This window comes from Eumetopias jubatus, unplaced genomic scaffold, assembly GCF_037043125.1.
Source record: "Eumetopias jubatus isolate StellerSeaLion01/CBP00866 unplaced genomic scaffold, mEumJub1_p1.0 scaffold_14, whole genome shotgun sequence".
Classification (NCBI taxonomy): Eukaryota; Metazoa; Chordata; class Mammalia; order Carnivora; family Otariidae; genus Eumetopias; species Eumetopias jubatus.
The window spans coordinates 43,685,203-43,707,042 of record NW_028274820.1 but is presented as its reverse complement, the minus strand read 5'-3'; the positions used below and the strand labels follow the sequence as shown (position 1 = coordinate 43,707,042).

General features: G+C 37.0%; 1 protein-coding gene across 1 annotated transcript in view; it reads right to left on the bottom strand.

The window, feature by feature from the left end:
- Positions 1 to 5,412: 5,412 nt before the first annotated feature.
- NXPH1 (neurexophilin 1) overlaps positions 5,413 to 21,840 on the bottom strand; it is a 60,823-nt gene continuing 44,395 nt past the window's right edge. The window contains exon 4 of the mRNA XM_088018364.1: positions 5,413 to 6,174. Within this exon, the coding sequence (XP_087874490.1) occupies positions 5,413 to 6,174 (762 nt within the window). The remainder of the gene's footprint in view (positions 6,175 to 21,840) is intronic.

Here is a 21,840-nt window from a genome sequence, read left to right as displayed (position 1 = left end):
TGTTATTCAGCCATAAAAAATAATGATCTCTTGCCATTTATGACATGAATGGATCTTGAGGGCATTATCCTAAATAAAATAAATCAGAGAAAGAAAAATACAGTATGATCCCCCTTATACTGGAATCAAAAACCAAAACCAAAAACAAAAAACCAAGCTCATCGATACAGAGAAGATATAGATTGCCAGAAAGAGGCAAGGGGTGGTAGACAAAATGGATGAAAGGGGTCAAAAAAGTACAAAATTTCAGTTATAAAATAAACAAGTCATGGGGATATAATGTACAGCATGGTGATTATAGTTAATAATACTGTATCACATATTTAAAAGCTGCTAAGAGTAAATCTTCAGAGTTTTTATCACAAGAAAAAATTTTTGTAACTATGTATGGTGATGGATGTTAACTAGATTTATTGTAGTGATCATCTTGCAATATATACAAATATACAATCATTATGTTGTACACCTGAAACTAATATAAACTTATATACCAATTATACTTCAGTTTTTAAAAAAGTCCACGAAATATTTCCAACCTGATTAGGTGATGTCACTTGGCCATGCTTTCTAACTGAAAACTTTCATAAGTTGCAAAAAAAGAAATTAATTTTAAAATTGGGTTTCAGAAAAGTGACAAAGTGAATTTTGGCAGTAATAGAAACAATGGCAGATATTTTACTTGCGAAAAATTACTTGTTTGGCAATAGCACATTCCAACAACTTTCTTGCATTATTTCTTTAAACAGTCACAATCTCAGTGGCCAAGTTTACTTCTGTGTTTAAATAAAGGAATTTGACCATCAGAGATCAGTAACATTCTAGTTGTCTCTTTGGAGCCCTGACAGAGAAGTAGGAAAGAGGAAGCTAGCTGCTGCCAGGTGAGGATGATGTGAGCAGTGCTTTAGCTGTATGTCTAAGTCACTAGTTAGAATTTGGGAGAATCAACACCTGGCAACTCTAAAGGCACCACCAACGGCAATAGCCACTCAGCCCCCTCTCCCCCCCCCCCCACAGGAGGTCTCTAAGCCTTCTGAATCCATCACTTCTGGGACCTTTAGAGTCATCCTCCAATCCATCAGTGATAAAAGGCATGTTCCTGCAAATGTAGAACCATAAATATTAAAGTGCTTTTGATCAAACTTGCGGCACTTGGCCAGCTGCTTGACACTGGTAGTCTCCTAATTTTAGACTATGTCACTAGACTTTGTTCACACCAACAACTTGAAACTAAAATTCTCTCATGAGAATAGTGTTCTTTGCCACCCTAGTAAAAAGTAGTTGTAAATTTGTTACTTAAAAATATTTCTGATAGTATTGGATATAAAACACAATGATACACAACAATTTTAAATTAAGGAATGTTTTCTTTATGCTCTCAATCCCTGAAATCAGTCTTTGGTATGCATGGGACTCCTGAGAAAAGCCTGCTGTAGCAACCAGCTTTTCAGGATTCAATTCTGGCTTAAAGATACTCAGTTTTTGTCTCCTATAAACTAGGTAAATAGTAATCATCTTTTAAACACATTCATGTTTTTAAATTTTGTATTTTTACTGCATCTACTAATTTGCATTTTATTTAAATAAAAATGTAAAGATAAATAATATATATAAATAGGTAAATAGATTGATAATTGAATAAATATCAATAAATATCTGAAACTGGTACAGCAGCCAAAGTTTTCAAAGGCTTATAAACCCAGCCATTTGAATTTGCTTCAGGCTAAAACTTCGCATTCAAAGTTGATGATGGAGATGCAAATTGCTTTTCCAAAGAGCTGTTTATATTGGTTAAGCTGTTTCTTACATGTAAAACAGTGGGGAAAAGGGAAAAGACAGAACACTTTCTCAGGCTTCTCGTGATTTCTTTTAATCTATTCTGTGCAAAAATATGGCTTACAGTTTATTGCTGAAATGTAGGAACATGAAGAGTCCCAGTCCACGGTTTTAAACTTAACAAGTATCTCAATTACTTGCAGAATAATTACTTCCAGAACTTTAATACTATTCTATTAACAGTTATACCCCTTCTACTCATGCGGAGAAATTCTAACAAGAGCCAGGGACTCAAAAGTGCCCGACTGAAACCATGCCATGACAATGCATTATTTTTATCATAAGTAGATAAACCAGTAACTCATACCATTTTTCTTCCATGAGGCAAGAGGCTGCAATATTTCCTCATAATAATTTCAATTTTACTAAAATGTTTCTGAAAAGAACAACAGGTAACAACAAACCCATGTTTACATCAAGTGCTATCTATTTCCCCCTTGCAGGGTTTTTTTTTTTTTTTTTTCTGTATCTTAGCAAAGGGGTGAAATAGTATTTAAGATTCTAGAGAAGATGATTTTCTTAGTGCAACTTAAATTTAATTTCTCCAAATAACAAATAGATTTCTAGCATAATTAAAACTTAACTAACTAGTTTGTTAAATCAACAAGTTGGTCTAATAAAGTTTTAATCTAAACCTTAGAATCTTCATATTCATCATGATCCTTGTCCAGAACAGGAAGAGTATATTGGATACAAAGTCCTACATCATCATGACTTTCCTATATTACAGATGGAGGTGTTGATGATGTAGCAATTTGAGTAAGTGTGTACAGGGCCAGAAAAAAAGAGTACTGAAAGTTTGGATTTTAAGAAATTGAAATTCTTGTTGGAAGTTTGCTACATTTTCTTTTTCTTTTAAAGAAAAACTACAGAAAAATAATTCAAATTCATTGGATGTTTGTTAGGTATGGTCTGTATGTTTATAAAAATGTAAAAGCAACATTTCATGGGGAGGTTAGAAAGCAGGGCAGATGGGTGGAGACTGAAATGTATTTTTATCTCATCTTGAATTTTGAATTAAAAAAGGAGATTAGGGGCGCCTGGGTGGTTCAATGGGTTAAGCATCTGCCTTCGGCTCAGGTCATGATCCCAGGGTCCTGAGATCAAGCCCCACATCAGGCTCCCTGCCCAGAGGGGAGTCTGCTTCTCCCTCTCTCTCTCCCTCTGCCTGCTGCTCTCCCCGCTTGTGCTGTCTCTCTCTGTCAAATAAATAAATAAAATCTTAAAAAAATAAAATAATAAAATAAAAAATAAAAAAGGACAGATTAGACCACATAATGGAAGTCACAGTCCACTAATCAAATGGTCCTAAAAAAATTTTTAAATGATTTTCCCCTTCTCATTTATTCTCCTTTTTGCTAAGCACAACTAACTTCTAAGGATCATTTTGATAAATAAATCCCAGAATAACAAGATTTATCTGTAGCAAATATGTCCCACGGCTGGAACTCATGAAGCATTTATTGCCTGTTGTGCCAGAGAGAGTCTGTTCCAACATTAGCTTCTAAATTCCATGGCAAATTAATTAATACGTTGATAGAAATGGTTGTCTAGATATATTGGAGAATTTTGAGAGATGGACATTTAACAGAACGATGTGTCTTTGATTTGCAGTTGAAGGCTCTCTTTAGTCAAATCAGTTGCTGAGTTCTCACTTTAGAACTCTGTGGTCTTATGTTCCCTGTAGTACTTCAATTATTTTCTGTATGAAAACATACTTATCCCTATGCAGCATGAAGGGAAGATGAGAACGGGTTAGTGTTTTAATCTGGCTTCTTTGGTTAACCTTTGAGACTCTTCATATCTCAATCCCCCACTTGTGACTTTAAAAATGGGTTATCTTGCATATTTCTTCTTCTGTTTATTTTGCTGGGATTACATACAGTAATTATGTTTTAAAAGAAAGCTTACTGTCCATAAACAATGCTACATAGGTAAGTTGATCCCATTTGGTGTAAGTATATCGGACACCATAGCCCTTCACTGCTACTGTAATTTTCTCAGTTGAGTGATTACAGTAGAATCAGAGAAAGTCAGCCACAAAAAATTACCTTCTTCTCGGTCTCCCTGCTAAATAGAAACTACACAGGAAAAAAAATAGTTATAATATTTAGGAGACCTCAATCATCTCTTCTGCTCACTGATTTTTGGTATTTGTGAATCACTAGCACAACAATAAACCAAAAATGTGTGCAACGCCGTATGCCACAACTGCTTTCCAGGCTTGAAACTGAAATCCTAAGTTGTTTTGACTGAGCAACTAATAGCAATTTAGATAGTTCTGTACAAATTTAGAGACATGAGATGCAAAACCATTACTGTATTCCATCACATTCTTCTTGTCAGAACCACTTAAATCACCATCTTACACAAGCACATATTGAAACTCAACTTTAAGCATTTTATTTTTATGTACATTTCATTTTGTCCAGAAATAAAATATCTAAATACAGACAGACTGTAATGTTGTATATGTATAGCTTTCAACAATACTTGAGCTGAATAAATGCTTTGTACATTAAGTTTGTCTTCTTAATGGAGGTCACAGCTACATTGATAAAATGGATTCCTCATATCCTTTTTTTTCTTTTTTAACCAATAACAAGCAGAGACAAGTACAAGTTAATATTAATAAGCAGCTCAAATAACACTGGGTTAAACTATGTACAATACAAACCATTCATACAAATGAAGACTAGGATATTGAATTTGTTACAATATGTGTAGTAAAGATAAGACAGACACTTATAACTTACATGGTGTCTGTCAGGCATTTCCCTTCTTATATAATGATCAGAACTTGTTTTAAGCAGCCTTAGCTGGTCTCACTTTGCAAAAGTCCAACGACTGGTGATGAAAGCTGTAATCCAATGTCTGCCCACATGTAAATTCCAAATGTTTGCTCATCTTTACTGAAAACAGGCTCCCTCCATAGAAAAAAAGAGCCATCTTATATTACCTTGAATGTGCCTACTATATGCTGGAAAAAAGTTACTACACTTTGTTGTGTTCATAAAATAAAGAATACTGAGCTCTAAAGACACATTTTTTTTTTTCCATTTTAACAAGCATATACTCCTACAGTAGTATTTACCAGTACAGCTACTCCAAGCAGTAGGAATGCATGAATGGGGATTATTGATTAACATGTACTCAAGACTTTAAAAGAGATTTCCATAACAGCAAGTGTTAGAAACCATTCACTGTCTAGTTAATCCTTTTGCTTGATGAAAGTTTATCCTAAACCATTATGAGTCAGACAATGAAAGCCCTCTTGACAGGAATCATGACAGATGCAAGCTGAAATGTATAAGAATGTGTGTTTGTGTACATCTATGTGTGAGAGCATGTCTTCAAGTGTGCCTTTAAAATCTGTGGTGATTTACAACTATACTGAGAGATGAAGCTGACTGGGCAGAAATTACATCAGATTGATTTCCACTAGCATATTTGCAGCCAGTTGACAAGAGCAGCAGTGTAGACACATTCCAGGCAACAGATGTGACCTTCTTCTTTGAGGTAACAGCCCTGTCATATGACCTTTAATTCCTCAGGCTTCAGTCTCACCCATGTTCATCCTCATCCGGAGGGGAAGTAAGGTGTGTCGCTGTGGTAGTTGTAGTCGGGGCACACTTTCTGTACTAGTTTATAATCTGTACTATAAAAGGAAATGTAAATACAGATCACCTTAAAGGGCTTGGAGCAGAGCCAGGATACATGACTTTGGGTCTGCTCCTGGTAACAGGTTTTTGAAGGATCATAGTTGCAGAGTGTGTTCTTGGTAGCCTTGTCAACCTTTTCATATTCAATGCGACAGTTAAAGGACTTGGAATCTTTGGCATCAATCACGGTTTGTTGTGCCAAGTCGAATTCCACTATTTTTGTAGGGGGCACCAAGCTGACAGATACATTCCCTTGACCAGTGGAATTATGCCTGAAATAAACACTAAATGTCCCATTGCCATGATCTACAATTTTCCCAGTTATCAACAGGTTTAGCTTCACTGTTTTGATGTTGGAATGAAAATCACCCCATCCAAACATTTTCTTAAACTTGCCCGTCTTAACAATGGGCCTTCGCTTAGCCCTGGGCCGAGGCTCTTGGAGGTCTGTGGAGTTCCTCAGCCAGTCCCAAAGGTCTTGCTCAGAATAAGGTTCTGGGGTATCATATCGCAGGTCTAAATCTGTATCATTTTCTTTGCCACGAAAAGTCTGTGACAGGAGTCGGCTGATAGACAAGTCTTTGCTGCTTTCTGTCCATATGTGCTTTAGTGTGGATTTGCTGCTTCCTGATTTTAGAAGTTCTGACTTTCCCCCATTTGTTAAATTGGCACATGTGACCTGAAAATGGAACAGAAAAATGGTGTTTACATCTCCGTATCTGAGAACACCCAACACACAGATCCAAGCCCTTTCTCAGAGGCTCAGAATTAAATGACACTTCACTTAAATTACCTTTAGCATCTGGCCAACATTTATTTATTAAGACATGATAAAATACAACTTACATTTTTATATGAGATGGGAGAGAGGAGATGTACGTGGATAAAAACCACTAAACATGACTGAAAGACTATATAAAAATATTGACTTTGACAAGGAAAAGACCACCTAACATGAGTAAAGCAAACTGAATTCAAACAGAAATCAAACTAATTATTTCTTAGCACCAAAATCCAAACACTTTTAAAATAAAAATTTTACAAATCATTGTTATTTTTCTACTTCAAAATTACCATAAGCTTTAAAACTGTATGATTTTCAGAAACACGTCAACCAACATCCTAAAGACTTTTGGTAGTTTGTGCCACAGTCCTATTAGAAAAGTCAGTTCTGCAAAGACACTCTAGTATTTTAACTGGTCAAAACAAAACATGTTTATTATCTATTATTAGCATGGAACATATTGTATAAGACATAATGTTTTTCAAATCATACATCATGTGTTAAAAAAAAAAAGACAGTAGGAAGGGTAAAATGAGGGGGGGAATCGGAAGGGGAGACGAACCATGAGAGACTATGGAATCTGAGAAACAAACTGAGGGTTCTAGAGGGGAGGGGGTGGGGGGATCGGTTAGGCTGGTGATGGGTATTAAAGAGGGTATGTATTGAATGGAGCACTGGGTGTTACAAGCAAACAACGAATCATGGAACACTACATCAAAAACTAATGGTGTAAAGTATGGTGATTAACATAACAAAATAAAATTTTAAAAAAGACATAATGTTTTTGCCTTAAGGGGTTTAAAATGTGGTCTAGGAAAAAGGACATAAATGAAAACATCTAATACACAACATCTTAGAGATAACTGACAATCTAGAGAAACAAACAACACATGGTCACTTTAGGTTGGAATGTGAGAGTCACATTCAGAAACCATCCTCCTGGGACCCTGGTCTTGTCTCTTTGGGAAGATTTAGATCCCCAACTAGTCCAGAGATTCAGAGGAACCCTAAATCTAACTTACTGACCAAACATCCAAATCTGTACTTGCCAAATTAAACAAGCATTGTCCTTAGCACAGCTCCTATATTTATGCTTAGTATAGAAGAAATAAAAGAAAGAAAGAAAGAAATGAGTATCTACAAGCCTAAAGTTAAAGCAGTGACCTCTGATCCTGACAGGGAGGCCTCAAGGAAGTAGGGAAGACAGCCAAGAACCCACAGGAATTAAAACAGCCAATACAAAAAAAAACCTTTTAAGATGACTGAATGCCTATAGGGTAAGTCTGCCAAAGAGAGTCCCACACTGCCCATTAAGAAGCCAAGTTTCACAATAAACCTCCATCTTCAGTCCTATCTCAGGCATGAGCTTGACTACCACTCAGCAGCTTCATTTGGACCCTCCAGTCCCCTTCCAAACTGCTCTCAAAATAAGAGGCCATTGCTGGAAAGCTTTTAATTCAGGTCTACTAGGAATTAGAACTGCATTCTAGAGGTCTGTCTATAGACTCAGGCATGAAGGCCTAAGGTACAACTCTGGCCTCAGAATAGCCTTTTACTCCATCACTTGTGCTAAAAGGAAGGGCATAAACTTTAGAGCCAGTCTCCCTGAAATCTATGCTAAGCTCTGCCACTGCCAAGCTGTGTGCCCTTGGTCAAGTCATTTAACATCCCTCTACCTCAGTTTCCTACATCTGCAAAGTGAGGGTAACAATGGTGCCTCCCTCATAAGGTAGCTCAGACATGGAAACAGTTTGATTAAATTTAGCTATTTTTATAAATCCCAAGCTGCTATGTGAAGACAACTAGAGAAAGGAGGTCACCAAGTGGTACATATGGAGATCTGTTTGGAGGGTAGCTTTGCTCTTGATTACATAACCAAGTACTCAGAACCTACATGGGATGTGTTTCCCCAGGGATATACATGCAAGAGGCCTTGGTAATCTAAGCTAGAACAAAGTCACTTAGATCTGTAATGTTGCCTTTTCACAAATTCCTCAGGATCAATGAGCTTTCCCACTGCCAGCTGGCAAATGGTCTTATCTCTACCCAGTTCAAATTGAGACAATGTGAGTGGTATGAAGCCATTCCCACGTGGGAAAAACTACCAGCTGAAGCTGGTCTCTTCCCAGTAATGCTGAGCTTAAGAAACCCTGCAAGTTTAGTCCCACATGAACTCATCACCTCCGAGAGAAAATGGATTTATACCTCATGACTGCACCATGAAAAACCAAGACTATGATATTGGGTAGGCTAACACAAAAGCTCTGTCACCATTTCAAGCTACTAGCCTGGGTCCAGTTGCAACCACTGTGATCCTCAAGGCAATTGTGATGCCTTTATAGAAAGTCTGGAAGGCCATTGTGCACAAAGGTTAATAGAGAAGAGACAAACACTGACCAATGGAGAATCAGACCCTAGGGATGGGATGAGGTGCAGAAATAATGTGTGGATTGTGGTGGAGGTGCCACATCTAACGGAAGTAAAGATCACCCTCCTAAACACAATCTCTAAACTCTTAAACATATCAATACCCAACCAAAATGAACAAACTTGCGGCAAATATAGGGAATTGAAAGAAGGTTGTGTTTGCTGCTGAATTTTTTTTTAATTTAAATTCAATTAGCCAAGGTATAAGTACATCATTAGTTTTTGATATAACGTTCAATGATTCATTGAGTGTAACACCCAGTGCTTGTCATATCACGTGCCCTCTTTAATACCCATCTTTCTTTTAGTGCTAGGTACTTCCCTTTCAGTTCTCCTCAACCCTCAAATTGGTCTCTCCTCTTTTCCCCCTGCACTCAAACCATTTCCTGTTTGCAAATCCCTTTCATTCCAAAACATTCCAGAAATGGATCACACTCAAGCAGTATGTGAGCAGTAACAGCAAAGTGGCCGCCTTATCAAAATTCAATTTGTTTTTTAACAAGGACTAAATATTAAGTCTTAATGGGATGAGATTGAGAAGGAAATATCCGTTGGGGAGGGGGATGATGCATAGAAATGTATGAGCTTTCTGAAGGGAAAAGCATGAAATTTCCTACCTATCCTCTCTACCTGATAAGTCAGTCCTCTATGGAACAATTTTTACTCTAATCTGAAAAGTATAATCCTTAGTACTTCCATAGTTAATATTGTATCATTATAATTTACAAAACAAAAACAACTACAGTTCTCCTACTAATTCACTGAAAGAAGTGCATTTCAAAATAACTTTTTCTATAATGGTAGCTATAGTATAAAATTTAAAACAAACAATTTGTAAGAGTAGTACAGCTTTTTTAGGTTAGGATTTTATTTTTTGTGTATTTGTTTTATTTTGTCTCAATGAAATCTAATTGATTGGTCAAACATCCAAATCTCTACTTGCCTGACTATATAAATGTTGTCCTTAACCCAGCCTCTATATTTATGCTTAGTACAAAAGAATTACAAGAAATAAATGCATGTCCTATTCTCAATTTTTACCTGGAATTACATAAATAGTTTCCTATTCTTTGGGTGACAAGAAAAATAAATACAGGCACGTATTTGGTTTCGGTACTTGTATCTCAGCATCAACACAGTTGATTAGGAGAGGGGCTGTAATGAGACACATCCATGGTGCACTGGCTCATGAAGCAGTAATGAATTGTCCCAAAAGAAGGAAGTGAAAGGGAATTAGAGTGCAATACACCAGCAGCATATGAGGAGTGAAAGGAAAAAAATGTAGAAGTAGGAGATAGGATTTTAAAGAGCCAATCTATTCAGAAAGGATGCTAAGACTGACAGGCAGATAAACCTCTGAATTTCGGGTAGAACAGATATTTAGTTCTAAATGATACTCTCCACAGCTGTAGTGATTATGAGTGTGAGTTCTGGAGCTAGATGGCCTGAATCCTAATCCAGGCCGTGATCTGTAACAGCTACGTGATATAGGCAAGTGGCTCAACTTGTTTACACTTACGTTTATCTCTTCTAGAAAACAGGAGAAGAACGTCTCCCTCCTTCATAGACCTGTTTTGTGAATCAAGTAGGACACTCTATTTAAAGCACTGAGAGCAGTACCTGGGCCATGGTGAGTGTTCAACATTATTATTACTATTAACATCAAATATTTTAACCTCTGAATCTCACTGGATAATATTTTTGTAAGTGAAAAATAATAGGATATGAAACCAAAAAAATATTTTTATAAGAAAATCTCTCTTTTACATAACCAAAACTGTGAAGCTAACAATTAAAAAAGAAAGCATATACTTTTAAAAGTTCTGGTGTGACAACCAAAGAATATGGCAAGTTGAGTAGATAGTAAAACTCAAGTTAACAAAGAATGAGCATAAGTTCAGCCGTTAAACTGCTCAACTACCAAATGCAAAGCATTTATTTGTAATGCAAAAGCCTTGCAGTGGTGCTGTCAAGAAACTTCTCCAGAACATCTCAGTTTGAGTACAGAATCAAAGTAGGTTTAGCTGTAATTGTCAACAACCCAGTCTTGAATATTCTTATTTCTCTCTTCCCTTCCCCTTTCCTTTCATTTAGGTTAGGAGAGAAGCAGGGCAAAGTCTAAAAGATTATCAATCATGAAAACCCAAGAAGTGTCCTTAGGAAAATCCCCAGACCTGTTGAGCATAAGTAATCCTGACTTATTTTGTTTTATTAGTTCAATAACTATATAGTGAGACTTTGCTAATATTGAGTCAAATAATAGGAATACAAAGCTAAATAAGACATGGTCCTTGCCCTCAAGAAGTTCACAGTCTAGTGGGTAAATCAATTAAGCAAGTAACAATGAGATGTGACTAACACTATGTACAACATTCTAGTAGTCAGAATCAAAGTTGAAAGGTAGAGAAGATGTAACAGTAGAAATAATCCTGGGATCTAGGAGATAAAAGACACTTAGGAGTTCAACAGAGAGAGAAGAGGCCAAAGGAGATCCAAGCGTAAGGAACATACTGTGTAAAGCACAGAGCTGAGAAAGGGGCATGTTAAATATAAGAATGGAAAATAGCTCCTTACTGCTGAGCCTCAGGGAGCATTGAAAAGGAGGAAAAGGAGAAGTTGTAAGAAGTGGGTAGAGATTGAAGACGGTGGACTAGGGTCAAATTGTGATGTTCCTACTAAGGCATTTGAACTTAAACTTATAGGTAGTGGGGAATCACTAAATTTTGTTCTGTTTTGCTTTTGTTTTTGTTTGTGTGTGTCTGTTTTGCTTTTGTTTATTTATCCTGCTTTTAATTAGGTTATTCTGGCTCTAGAAAAATCACTGAGTAGACATTGAAGGATGAATTGGTAGGGAGAGACCCTGAAGGAAGAATGACTAGTAGAATGATTCATTACATAACTAATTGTCATACTTCATTTGAGAAAGTAAAAATGAGACTTCACCAAGGCAATGGCAGAGAAAAAGAGAAAGAAAAATGGATATGAGATAGTTCAGAGGTGGGATTAACTCAGCTTGATGACTTTTTGACTAAGCAGGAATATGAAAAGTTGAATTAATGAGTTTCCTGGCATCTGCAGAGAATACAGAAGTAACAAGTTAGCTGGAAAATATAATTAAATCTCAGAGGAAAATTGGAGGTTGAAGCGCCTGCAAGACATTCCAGTGATGCTATTCAAAGAAAGTTGGTAACATGGGTCTGAATGTCTGCAGAAATGAGAGGGATAGTGATGTTGATTTTGTAGTAGGAACGAAATGTATTGTTCAGATAGAACATGGTGACACAGAAGAAGGTTGGTAACAATATCTAATGCCAGTGCTCTGAGGACAAGCAGAAGAGGAGCCAGGATAGGTAGAGACAAAGGAGGATATTAGAAAGAAAATATTATTGTAGAAACAAAGAAAAGTGGGGGAGAGGAAAGGCAGGCATAGGCAGATTCAAATTCCAAGTAAACAGGGACACCTGGGTGGCTCAGTCAGTTGAGCGTCTGCCTTCAGCTCAGGACATGATCCCGGGGTCCTGGGATCGAGTCCCACATTGGGCTCCCTGCTCCACGGGAAGCCTGATTCTCCCTCTGCCTCTGCCTCTCTCTCTCTCTGTCTCTCATGAATAAATAAATAAAATCTTAAAAAAAAAACTTCCAAGTAAACGTTGAATAGTATAAACACTTGGAAAGAAGCCCCTTGACTTTTGAATCCACTACTAAAAACTTCTTGATATTAACAGCTACATGCTTTAGAATTAACCATGTTCTTAGAAGGTAGAGCCAACTTCAGGCCTTTTCTTTTCAACAAACACTGAGCATACGCTGTTGTGCCAGGTACAGTTATGGGAACAGGAAATTAAAAAAAAAAATCCTTTGAATCCACTACTAATGACCTTACTGAAGCTAGTTTTAGTAGTGGTGAAGAGATGATGCAAGATGAGAAAGAGTAGCTTAATCCATCTACTCCCAGCTGCGGTCAGGAATCACTGGCTGACTCGTTCTCTCATATTGCTTTGCATCTTAAGAATTTTCAATTTTGAAACACATAAATATACACATAAAATTGAAAGATTTTGAGCCCTACTGAATAAAAAAATATCATTAAAAAGAAACCTTACATCCAGAACACCTTCTACTGTTGATATTACAAACATAATAAAAGAGTTTCTTTTTCAAAGTCACCTAAAGATTCTTTGATGTCAGTATATCTGAGTGATAACAAAAGTGAAGACTATGGCATAAAGATGAGTACAAAAGAAAAAGCTGACAACATCTAATGAACCCAATTCCAAAAAAGGCAAAGCATTGTAAAACTTTTTCTACAAACAATCTATTTGGTATCAGTGAAAACACCAAATACACTTTCTGCCTGAATATAATTTTCCATGTCAAAAGTCACCACACCCGTTCCGAAGGAGCTGGTTTGCCAGTCCAATGATACCATTTCCACAGGTTATATGTGTTGTCTGTCTCATTGTTTTAGAGACACTGAGGATCATAAAGATTGTTAACATGATTAGATGGATGCAATTTAAAGTACACGTGTATTTAAGAACATCCAAAAATAGGTACAAAGAGAAGGGTCATTTCCTTCAACCATAAACAAAGACAGAGCTTGGGTTTAACATGAAGTGAGATTGCCTGGGGCAGGACCTGTGTATGGGACTAAGGAGAAAAGACTGCCATTGGATGGTGGAATGTAAGTATATAAGAGCTGCCACACTTCGATCTAACTCCTCTGTATACTTTAGGACCACACTTTCACATCGTTTCCTCTATTATCTTTCCATTATAGGCTTACAATCATGATGTCAATACAGTATCATTTAAGATACTGTTGAAAGATACCACTTTTGGAAAACAAACCACTCCTCAACTATACTGCCTCCTCAATTATTCTCTGGGCCTTATGAGACAGTATATAAACATTTCACTCCTTTACTTATACTATATCCAATGAGAGGTGTCTCCAGATGTTTATATAAAACCTCTTTTTATAAAAGAGCAATAAGATGCCTTTTAATTTCCTGCACGTTTCACTGTCGATCTATTTAACTAACCTGCACGTTTTACTGTCGATCTATTACTATTCAATATAAATAATTTCAAGATTACTTTGAAAATTATGTATTTATTTCATCAACTGTATGAATACTTAAGCCAAAAATTTTAAACAACTTGATGCTTAAGCAATATCTTTCAACGGTGAATAACTAATCAACAAAATGGTCTTGCTCTATGATTACTTCATTTTGACAATTTTGTGATTTGCTATGTTGAATATATGTTGCATACTCTTAACTGCTATTGGATAAGGGCATACCATATTCCAGTCGTGGTAATTAGTATTTGATGTATGACACTGTATTTAATTTAAACTGGGACTAAGGAGAAAAGACTGCCATTGGATGGTGGAATGTAAGCATATAAGAGCTGCCACACTTCGATCTAGCTCCTTCTCTGTATACTTTAGGACCACACTTTCACATCATTTCCTCTAATATCTTTTCATTATAGGCTTACAATCATGATATCAATACAGTATCATTTAATCCAGGGGCGCCTGAATGGCTCAGTTGGTTAAGCATCAGATTCTTGACTTTGGCTCAGGACATGATCTAAGGGTCATGAGATCGAGCCCCACCTCTCTCTCTCTCCCTCTCTAAAATTAATTAATTAATTAATTAATAAACTACACACATTCACTCGCACTCACACACACACACACACACACACACACACTTTAAAGACAATATTGTTATCTTTAGCTTATACATGGGGATACCGAAACTCAAAAAGAGCTTGACCAGATCATTGCTGTTAAGTGAAAGAGCTACCCCTAGTTACTACACAGGCTATGTCCTTTACTTTTTAAAATTATTTTAATCATGCAATTCTACATTAATATATGTTTATCAGAACATTCAAATGTTATAGAATTTATGAAGTAGACAGTAAAAGCCTGTCTTCATTATCAACCCCCGCTCCCTTACAATCTCACCCCTCTCTCCAGAGGTAAAACTTTTCAAAATTTTGGTGTATATTGCTTCTAAATATCTTAGTTTTCACATATACATATTATATATATAGTGTCATATTTTATGAATTACATATATTTTATGTATATTTCCCTATCAATAAAATATCTTAGAGATGCATACCTCTTAGTACATCCAGGTGTATCATCTTTATTAAAGGAGAATATAAAATTTTATAACATGGATGGACCAGACTTCCATTTTTTGTTTACCTTTTGTGATAGATCCTTAATCATTACATTGTTTCATAGCCCGGTTACCTTCAGTTGTTTTTTAACCTTGATTCTACTACTTTTTCTGCCATTGTTGTTTCAGATACCTCACTCTCTCCTCTTTTGAGCTGGATTTTAGTCTTCATTGATGTATGGATTTGTGTGATTCTTTTAGAAAGGGTTCATAGGGGATACACTAAGTTGTCCATGCCTAAAAAATGTCTTTACCATAGGTTTACACACTGGGTAGAATATTCAAAATAATAATAATAATAATAATTAACAATAATAATAGTTTTTCCTTTAATTCATTTTGTTCTGCTTAATTTTTTTCTCTCCAAAAAAAATTGAATTTCCTTTATTTCAGGCATTATAAAATTTCACAAGGGGGCTACATGTGCCCAAGGCCTTCTCCAGCCCCTTTCTTAGCTAGTTTAGAGAAAAATATGCAGATATTTCTAGACATATAGGGCTCTTTTTCATCAAGTTTTCCTAAGAGGACTATTAACTCTTTGAGGGATGTTCTTCTATAGTATGACATTTTGTACCTTGGGGAAGGGAGTACTTCACATAGAGTAATCACTCCATACATTACCTGTGTGATTTATATTCTTACTTACATCTATTTCAACAGTGAAGGTCATTGTTCTTTAGTCACAATCAAGATGGGGGGTGACCCTTAGAGATTTCTCTCTTACAAGTTTTGAGTCTGCACTTGACATTGACAATACCTGGAGTGCTTGTATTATATATGATAAGCCAGAGGAGATGGGTTAGTGTTTTAATACATCAAAAATACATCATTTCCTTCTGTTGCAAAGCAGTACTCCAGGAGCAACAGTGCTGCATTAAAAATGGAAAAGCAGAGAAGGAGGGTGCCTGGGTGGCTCAGTTGGTTCAGCAACTGCCTTCGGCTCAGGTCATGATCCTGGAGTCCTGGGATCGGGTCCCACATCGGGCTCCCTTCTCGGCAGGGAGTCCGCTTCTCTCTCTGACCCTCCCGCCTCTCGTGTGCTCTCTCTCTCAAATAAATAAATAAAATCTTTAAAAAAAAAAAAAGCAGAGAAGGAACTCTGTGCCTCTCCTTTAACACAGTAGGTGCTGGGAGGTTGTAGTGCATAGAAACTAAGAAAATGGGCTTTGCAGTCAGAGATTGAAGGCTAAATCCAAAATCTGCTACTTTATCACTAGTGATCCCTTAGGACCACATTTTCTGTAATTAGATGATACCTCACTCATTGGGTTTTCATGAAAAGTAGATTTCATAAATAGTACACATAAAGATATGGGAAATAGTATGAGTTCAACATGTGAGAGCTATTATGCTTGGCTAGGTTATGAAACCCTCAAGAAAAGGAAAACAAGGTTTCAGAATGCATACAGCTATTCTATTCCTGGTTCTCACTGGAGACATTACATCTGCTCAAATGATCCAAACAAAGGGAGATGGAAATCAGCATAATTATAACAGCTCTGTGGTCATCTTTAGCAGTAGGTGGTAAGTGACCAAGCTGATTATGTTACGATGTAGTATTGGCAAATGTGGGCAATAATTTATCTTTAACATAGTAACTTTAAGAGAAGGCATTCTGACCAGCCTGAACATTCCATGTCATCCTCAAAAACTAGAAACATGGTGTTTCTATCAGTGTGAAGAATCCTCAAATGGCTAAGAATTTTAGGTATGTTACCCCATGAGTTCTCATGCTCCCATGGAGGATGGCTGACTTCTAACATAGGGTTCTAACTATTCCCTACATTACTGTACTGGAGACTGTTCTGAGTCATGGATAACTGGGCTCTTCACAAGTTTGTATAACCATTATCATTAGCTTTCCCTTTGATTCCTTTCCTGTAGATACTCTTATAAAAAGTGTATTTAAAATGTTCTTGGTTCTTTAACCGCAGAGGAAAAAACATGCCTTATGAAGAGCCATGAACTACTGTCTCTACTCCTGAGAAGTACACTTTTTCATCCTGTGAAAATATTGTCCCTTCCTTCATCCTTACTGTATAAACTTGTAAATTTTGACACATAAACACATTAATATTGATGAGAAATTAAGAGTAATTATTCCACTTAGCCCCACTTAACCCATTCTCTCAAAGTGTAATTTATGGATTACCCAGGTTTGCATTGCAAAAGTTGCTTGTTGTTAGTATTTTATATTCCTTCCATTTTTTAGAAGATTTTTATTTATTTTTGCAAGAGAGAGAGAGAAGGAGAGTGCAAGTGCAGGAAGGAGGGGCAGAAGAAGACACAGACTCCCCACTGAGCAGCTAGCCAATCCCAGGACTCAGGATCAGGACCTGAGGTGAAGGCAGATGGTTAACCGACTGAGCCATGCAGGCATCTTATTCCTTCCATTTAAAATATATAAGGAGTATCTAGTGTTAAGACCTCTGGATATGTGGTTAATATAATGAACAAAATATGTAAAATAACATGTTGAAAGACAATTTCTGGACTGAAATAAAGCCATTTCAGCATCATTTTTGTCATTACCCTTAAAGAGATTTGAATTTGTCAGTAAATCCAGATGTCCTTGAGGAAAAGAGAAATGTTGTATATGTAAGAATAGCTGGTTAGATCTAGGGTCTTTCTTTCTGAATTGAAGGTTAATATGAGTGATTCTCCATAAAAAGGCTTATTATGTGGATGCTAATGAAGGTTTATAGCTTCTTAAAGTTAAAGTGCATGCCTATCTAGAATGGACCAAATGAGAAAGGATTGATTGCCTTCCAACCCTATTTTCAGCAACCTATATCTACATACTGAGGAGTAATAATAGTACACCTTATCCAAGAGAAGCTCAAATTCCTGAGGAAATAATGACTTTGATATTTTTTGAGACAATATGCCTACTTACCCTCTGATTATTAAGATCTTGATCTGGAAACCTTCTGATAGAGGAAAAATACATTATATAAATGAAATGACAGGGGCACCTGGGTGGCTCAGTCGTTACGTGTCTGTCTTCAGCTCAGGTCATGGTCCCAGGGTCCTGGGATCGAGCCCTGCATCGGGCTCCCTGCTCCGAGGGAAACCTGTTTCTCCCTCTCCCACTCCCACTTCTTGTGTTCCCTCTCTCGCTCTGTCTCTCTCTGTCAAATAAATAAATAAAATCTTTAAAAAAATAAATGAAATGATAGAAACTAGTTATAGGGAAATATCATCCCTGTGCCATTTAGATCCTAAATAGGTTCAAAAATTCTTCTAGGGTATCATTCATATCAAGCCATAATGTGTGGGCGGCACTGCTCAGAGCTTTCCAGGTACAAAGTGGACAGCAAGCTGGACAACCAACCCAGAAATACGATAGAGGGCTAAGCTCCCGGAAATACAGTCCCTCTATACTCCCATAAAAGTCCTGTGGACTGGGAATCTCCTACTTCCTGAAGTGCAACAAATACAATGTTCTGATAAGATATAAAATCTAGCAAAGGGAATGGACCCCCTCACCATCTCATCAAAAGTTGATGATGCGCTGGAGTTTGACTTACGTAAAAACTTCTGACATTGAGTAAATAAATATTTTTGGATCACGCCTTGACCAAAGCAAAATGCGGTCAAAGCACATACACCTAGAACACCAGGCCCGAATAGCTCTTCAACACAGCTCAAGGAAGATACAGCTTATGCACAGGGAACTTCAAAGGCCACTGTGTCCACACACACACACACAAACACACACACACACACACACACAAAATAATCTCTTGAAAGCTCTTAAACTAATCTGTTTTTTTTTTTCTAAAGCCCCTCCCAAAAGATTAGCATCCACTCTTTGATTTTCTTTCTTATAAGATTCTTAGCACTGGGTAAACACACTGTATCCTCCACAGATCTCTGACCCCATTACTGCCAGTTTTGGAACCAGTTGCGCCTGTTGTCCACAGACCTGGGCTAGATTTCACTTTGGTCTTGTCCTGTGCCTCTCCCCTATTCCCATGGCATGTGGAATCTCATACCAAAGAGCCAGGTACTCAGGAAAAAGGATATTTAGGCAGAGATATCTCATAAACAAATAAAAAGATGGCTTCTGGATCTAGGTGCTATAGCTTTAAGTTGATCAGATATAGTGGCATGCCTGGAGTCCAGAAAGAAAAAGACTTGGCTTTTATTGTTAGGGAATTAAGTAAACAATGCCACTAAATCAAAGAAGGATGTTCACCCAAAGTTTATGGTATAGGAAGAGACAGGTCATGAAAGGAATGGGGGAAACAGAGCCCCAGAATGACAGGATGCTGTAAGTGAAGTCATAATAGGGAGTTTGGATGAAAATGTGTGTGCAGTTACAGCTCTGAGATCCCCTTCACCTTTAATGTGCTTTTTTTTTTCAATTTGTATCAGATAGCTGCTTTTTATTGTTCCTTTTTTACTTTTATTAATTTTTTCATTTTAATTCCCATATAGTTAACATACAGTGTTATATTCGTTTCAGGTGTACAATATAGTGATTTAACAATTCTATACTTACTCAGTGCTCATTATGATAGATGTACTCTTTAATCCCCATCACCTATTTCACCCATCCCCCCACCCACATCCCCTCTGGTAACCATCTGCTTGTTCTCTATAGTTAAGAGTCTGTTTCTTGGTTTATCTCTCTCTCTCTTTCTTTTTTTCCTTTGTTTGTTTTGTTTCTTAAATTCCACACATGAGTGAAATCATATAGTATTTGTCTTTCTCTGACTGACTTATTTCATTTAGCATTATACTCTCTAGCTCCATCCATATTGTTGCAAATAGCAGGATTTCATTCTTTTTTATGGCTGAATAATATTCCATTGTATATGTATATCACATCTTCTTTATCCATTCATTTATCAATGGATACTGGGGCTGCTTCCATAATTTGGCTATTGTAAATAACGCTGCAATAAACATAGGGGCACATATATCCCTTTGAATTAGTATTTTTATATTTTGGGGGTAAATACCCAATAGTGTGATTACTGGATCATAGGATAGTTCTATTTTTAATTTTTTGAGGAACCTCCATACTGTTTTCCACAGTGGCTGCACCAGTTTGCATTCCCACCAACAGTGCATGGGGTTCCTTTTTCTCCACATCCATGCCAACATTGTTATTTCTTGTATTTTTTATTTTAGCCATTCTGACAGGTGATATCTCATTGAGAGGGGATATCTCATTGTAGTTTTGATTTACATTTCCCTGATGATGTTTGAACATCTTTTCATGTGTCTTTTAGCCACCTGGATGTCTTCTCTGGAGAAATGTCTGTTCATGTCTTTTGCCCACTTTTTAACTGGATTATTTGGGGGATTTTTGGTGTTGAGTTGTGTAAGTTCTTTATATATTTTGGATACTAACCCTGTATTAGATATGTTATTTCCAACTATCTTCTCCCATTCAGTAGGTTGTCTTTTAGTTGTGTTGATTATTTCCTTCACTGGGCAGAAGCTTTTCATTTTGATGTAGTTCCAACAGTTTATTTTTGCTTTTACTCCCCTTACATCAGGAGACATCTCCAGAAAAATGTTGCTACAGCTGATGTCTGAGAAGTCAAGGAAGAGAAAGTCAAGAGAAGTCAAGGAAGAGAAATTACTGCCTGTGCTCTCTTCTAGGACTTTTAAGGTTTCAGTTTTCATGTTTAGGTCTTTAATCCATTTTGAATTTATTTTTTTGTATGGTGTTTATAAAAAAGTGGTCCAGTTTCATTTTTTTTTGCATGTAGCTGTCCAGTTTTCCCAACACCAAAAAAAAAAGAAAGGAAAAGACTAATGAACTTTAAAATGACTTATTACAGCATTAGTAGTTTGCATTGCCATGAACACTGCAGATATAAGGTATCACAGGATAAATGAAAGAAGGACAGGATGTAATTGTAGACTTTCCTTCCCTGGCATGTCCCTACACTCACTTATTTCCAAACTCTAAGAGGTAGTTTAATTATCCTTTTTCAAAAAGAGCTGGGTAACACTCTAGTTGCCACTAGAGGGCACAGCTAGGACATCTGACAGCTGTCTTTATTCATGGTGCTGAAGTCAGGCAGAATTGTCAGCAAGGGTCCCAGAGCTCTTTGGGAAAGAAGAAGGTGGACCAGGAAACTTTGTGGTCACTGCTGACTGACACAGCCCCTGGAAGCCACCTCTTCTGTGAGCTGCAGAGACCAGGAAGGAGATACTGTTGCTCAAGGATCTACTAAAGAAGTCGTCACCAACTAATGAAGCTCTTGTGAGTCTTCAATTCCTGATAGAGGGTGTGTTCAGGAATAAGGCATTTATAATTATTTATTTGGAAATAGTCTAAGTCAATGCACCCTATTTCTGTATCTCCAGCCTCATCTTGGCTACTCTTTCCTTTGGCCTCAGAGTTCTGATCACATCTGAACACATTTTTTATATGTTCTCTTTCTTCCAACTTCAGGACCTTTGCAAGGCTGCTTGCCCATCCTTGGAATCCTCGGAATCCATTCCCATTTGCTTAATTGACTCCCACTCATTCCGTAGCCTAGTTTAAACTTCATTTCCACAGTGATCTTTGGTCCTCGTAAAGCACCCTGTACTGTTCATCCATGAAAGTAATACTATTATCTATATTCCTTCCTTCCTTCCTTCCTTCCTTCTCTCCCTCCCTCATGCCCCCTCCCTCTCTCCCTCTTTTCTCTTTTCTTTCTTTCTCTTCCTTCCGTTTTCTTTCTTTCTCTCTTTCTTTCTTTCTTTCTTTCAACTGTCATCTCCATGGTAGAGACCCATCCAATGCCTTGGTAACTATTTTTTTTACTACACTTTATAAAATGCCAGGTTCCAAGTAGGTGCTCTACAAATGTTGGCTGAATGAATAAATGCATTATTGAACGGAGTGTCCACCCACCCATAATAATATCCTTTTGCAGATAAGCTTGCCCCATAAGCAGATAAACAGCTCATT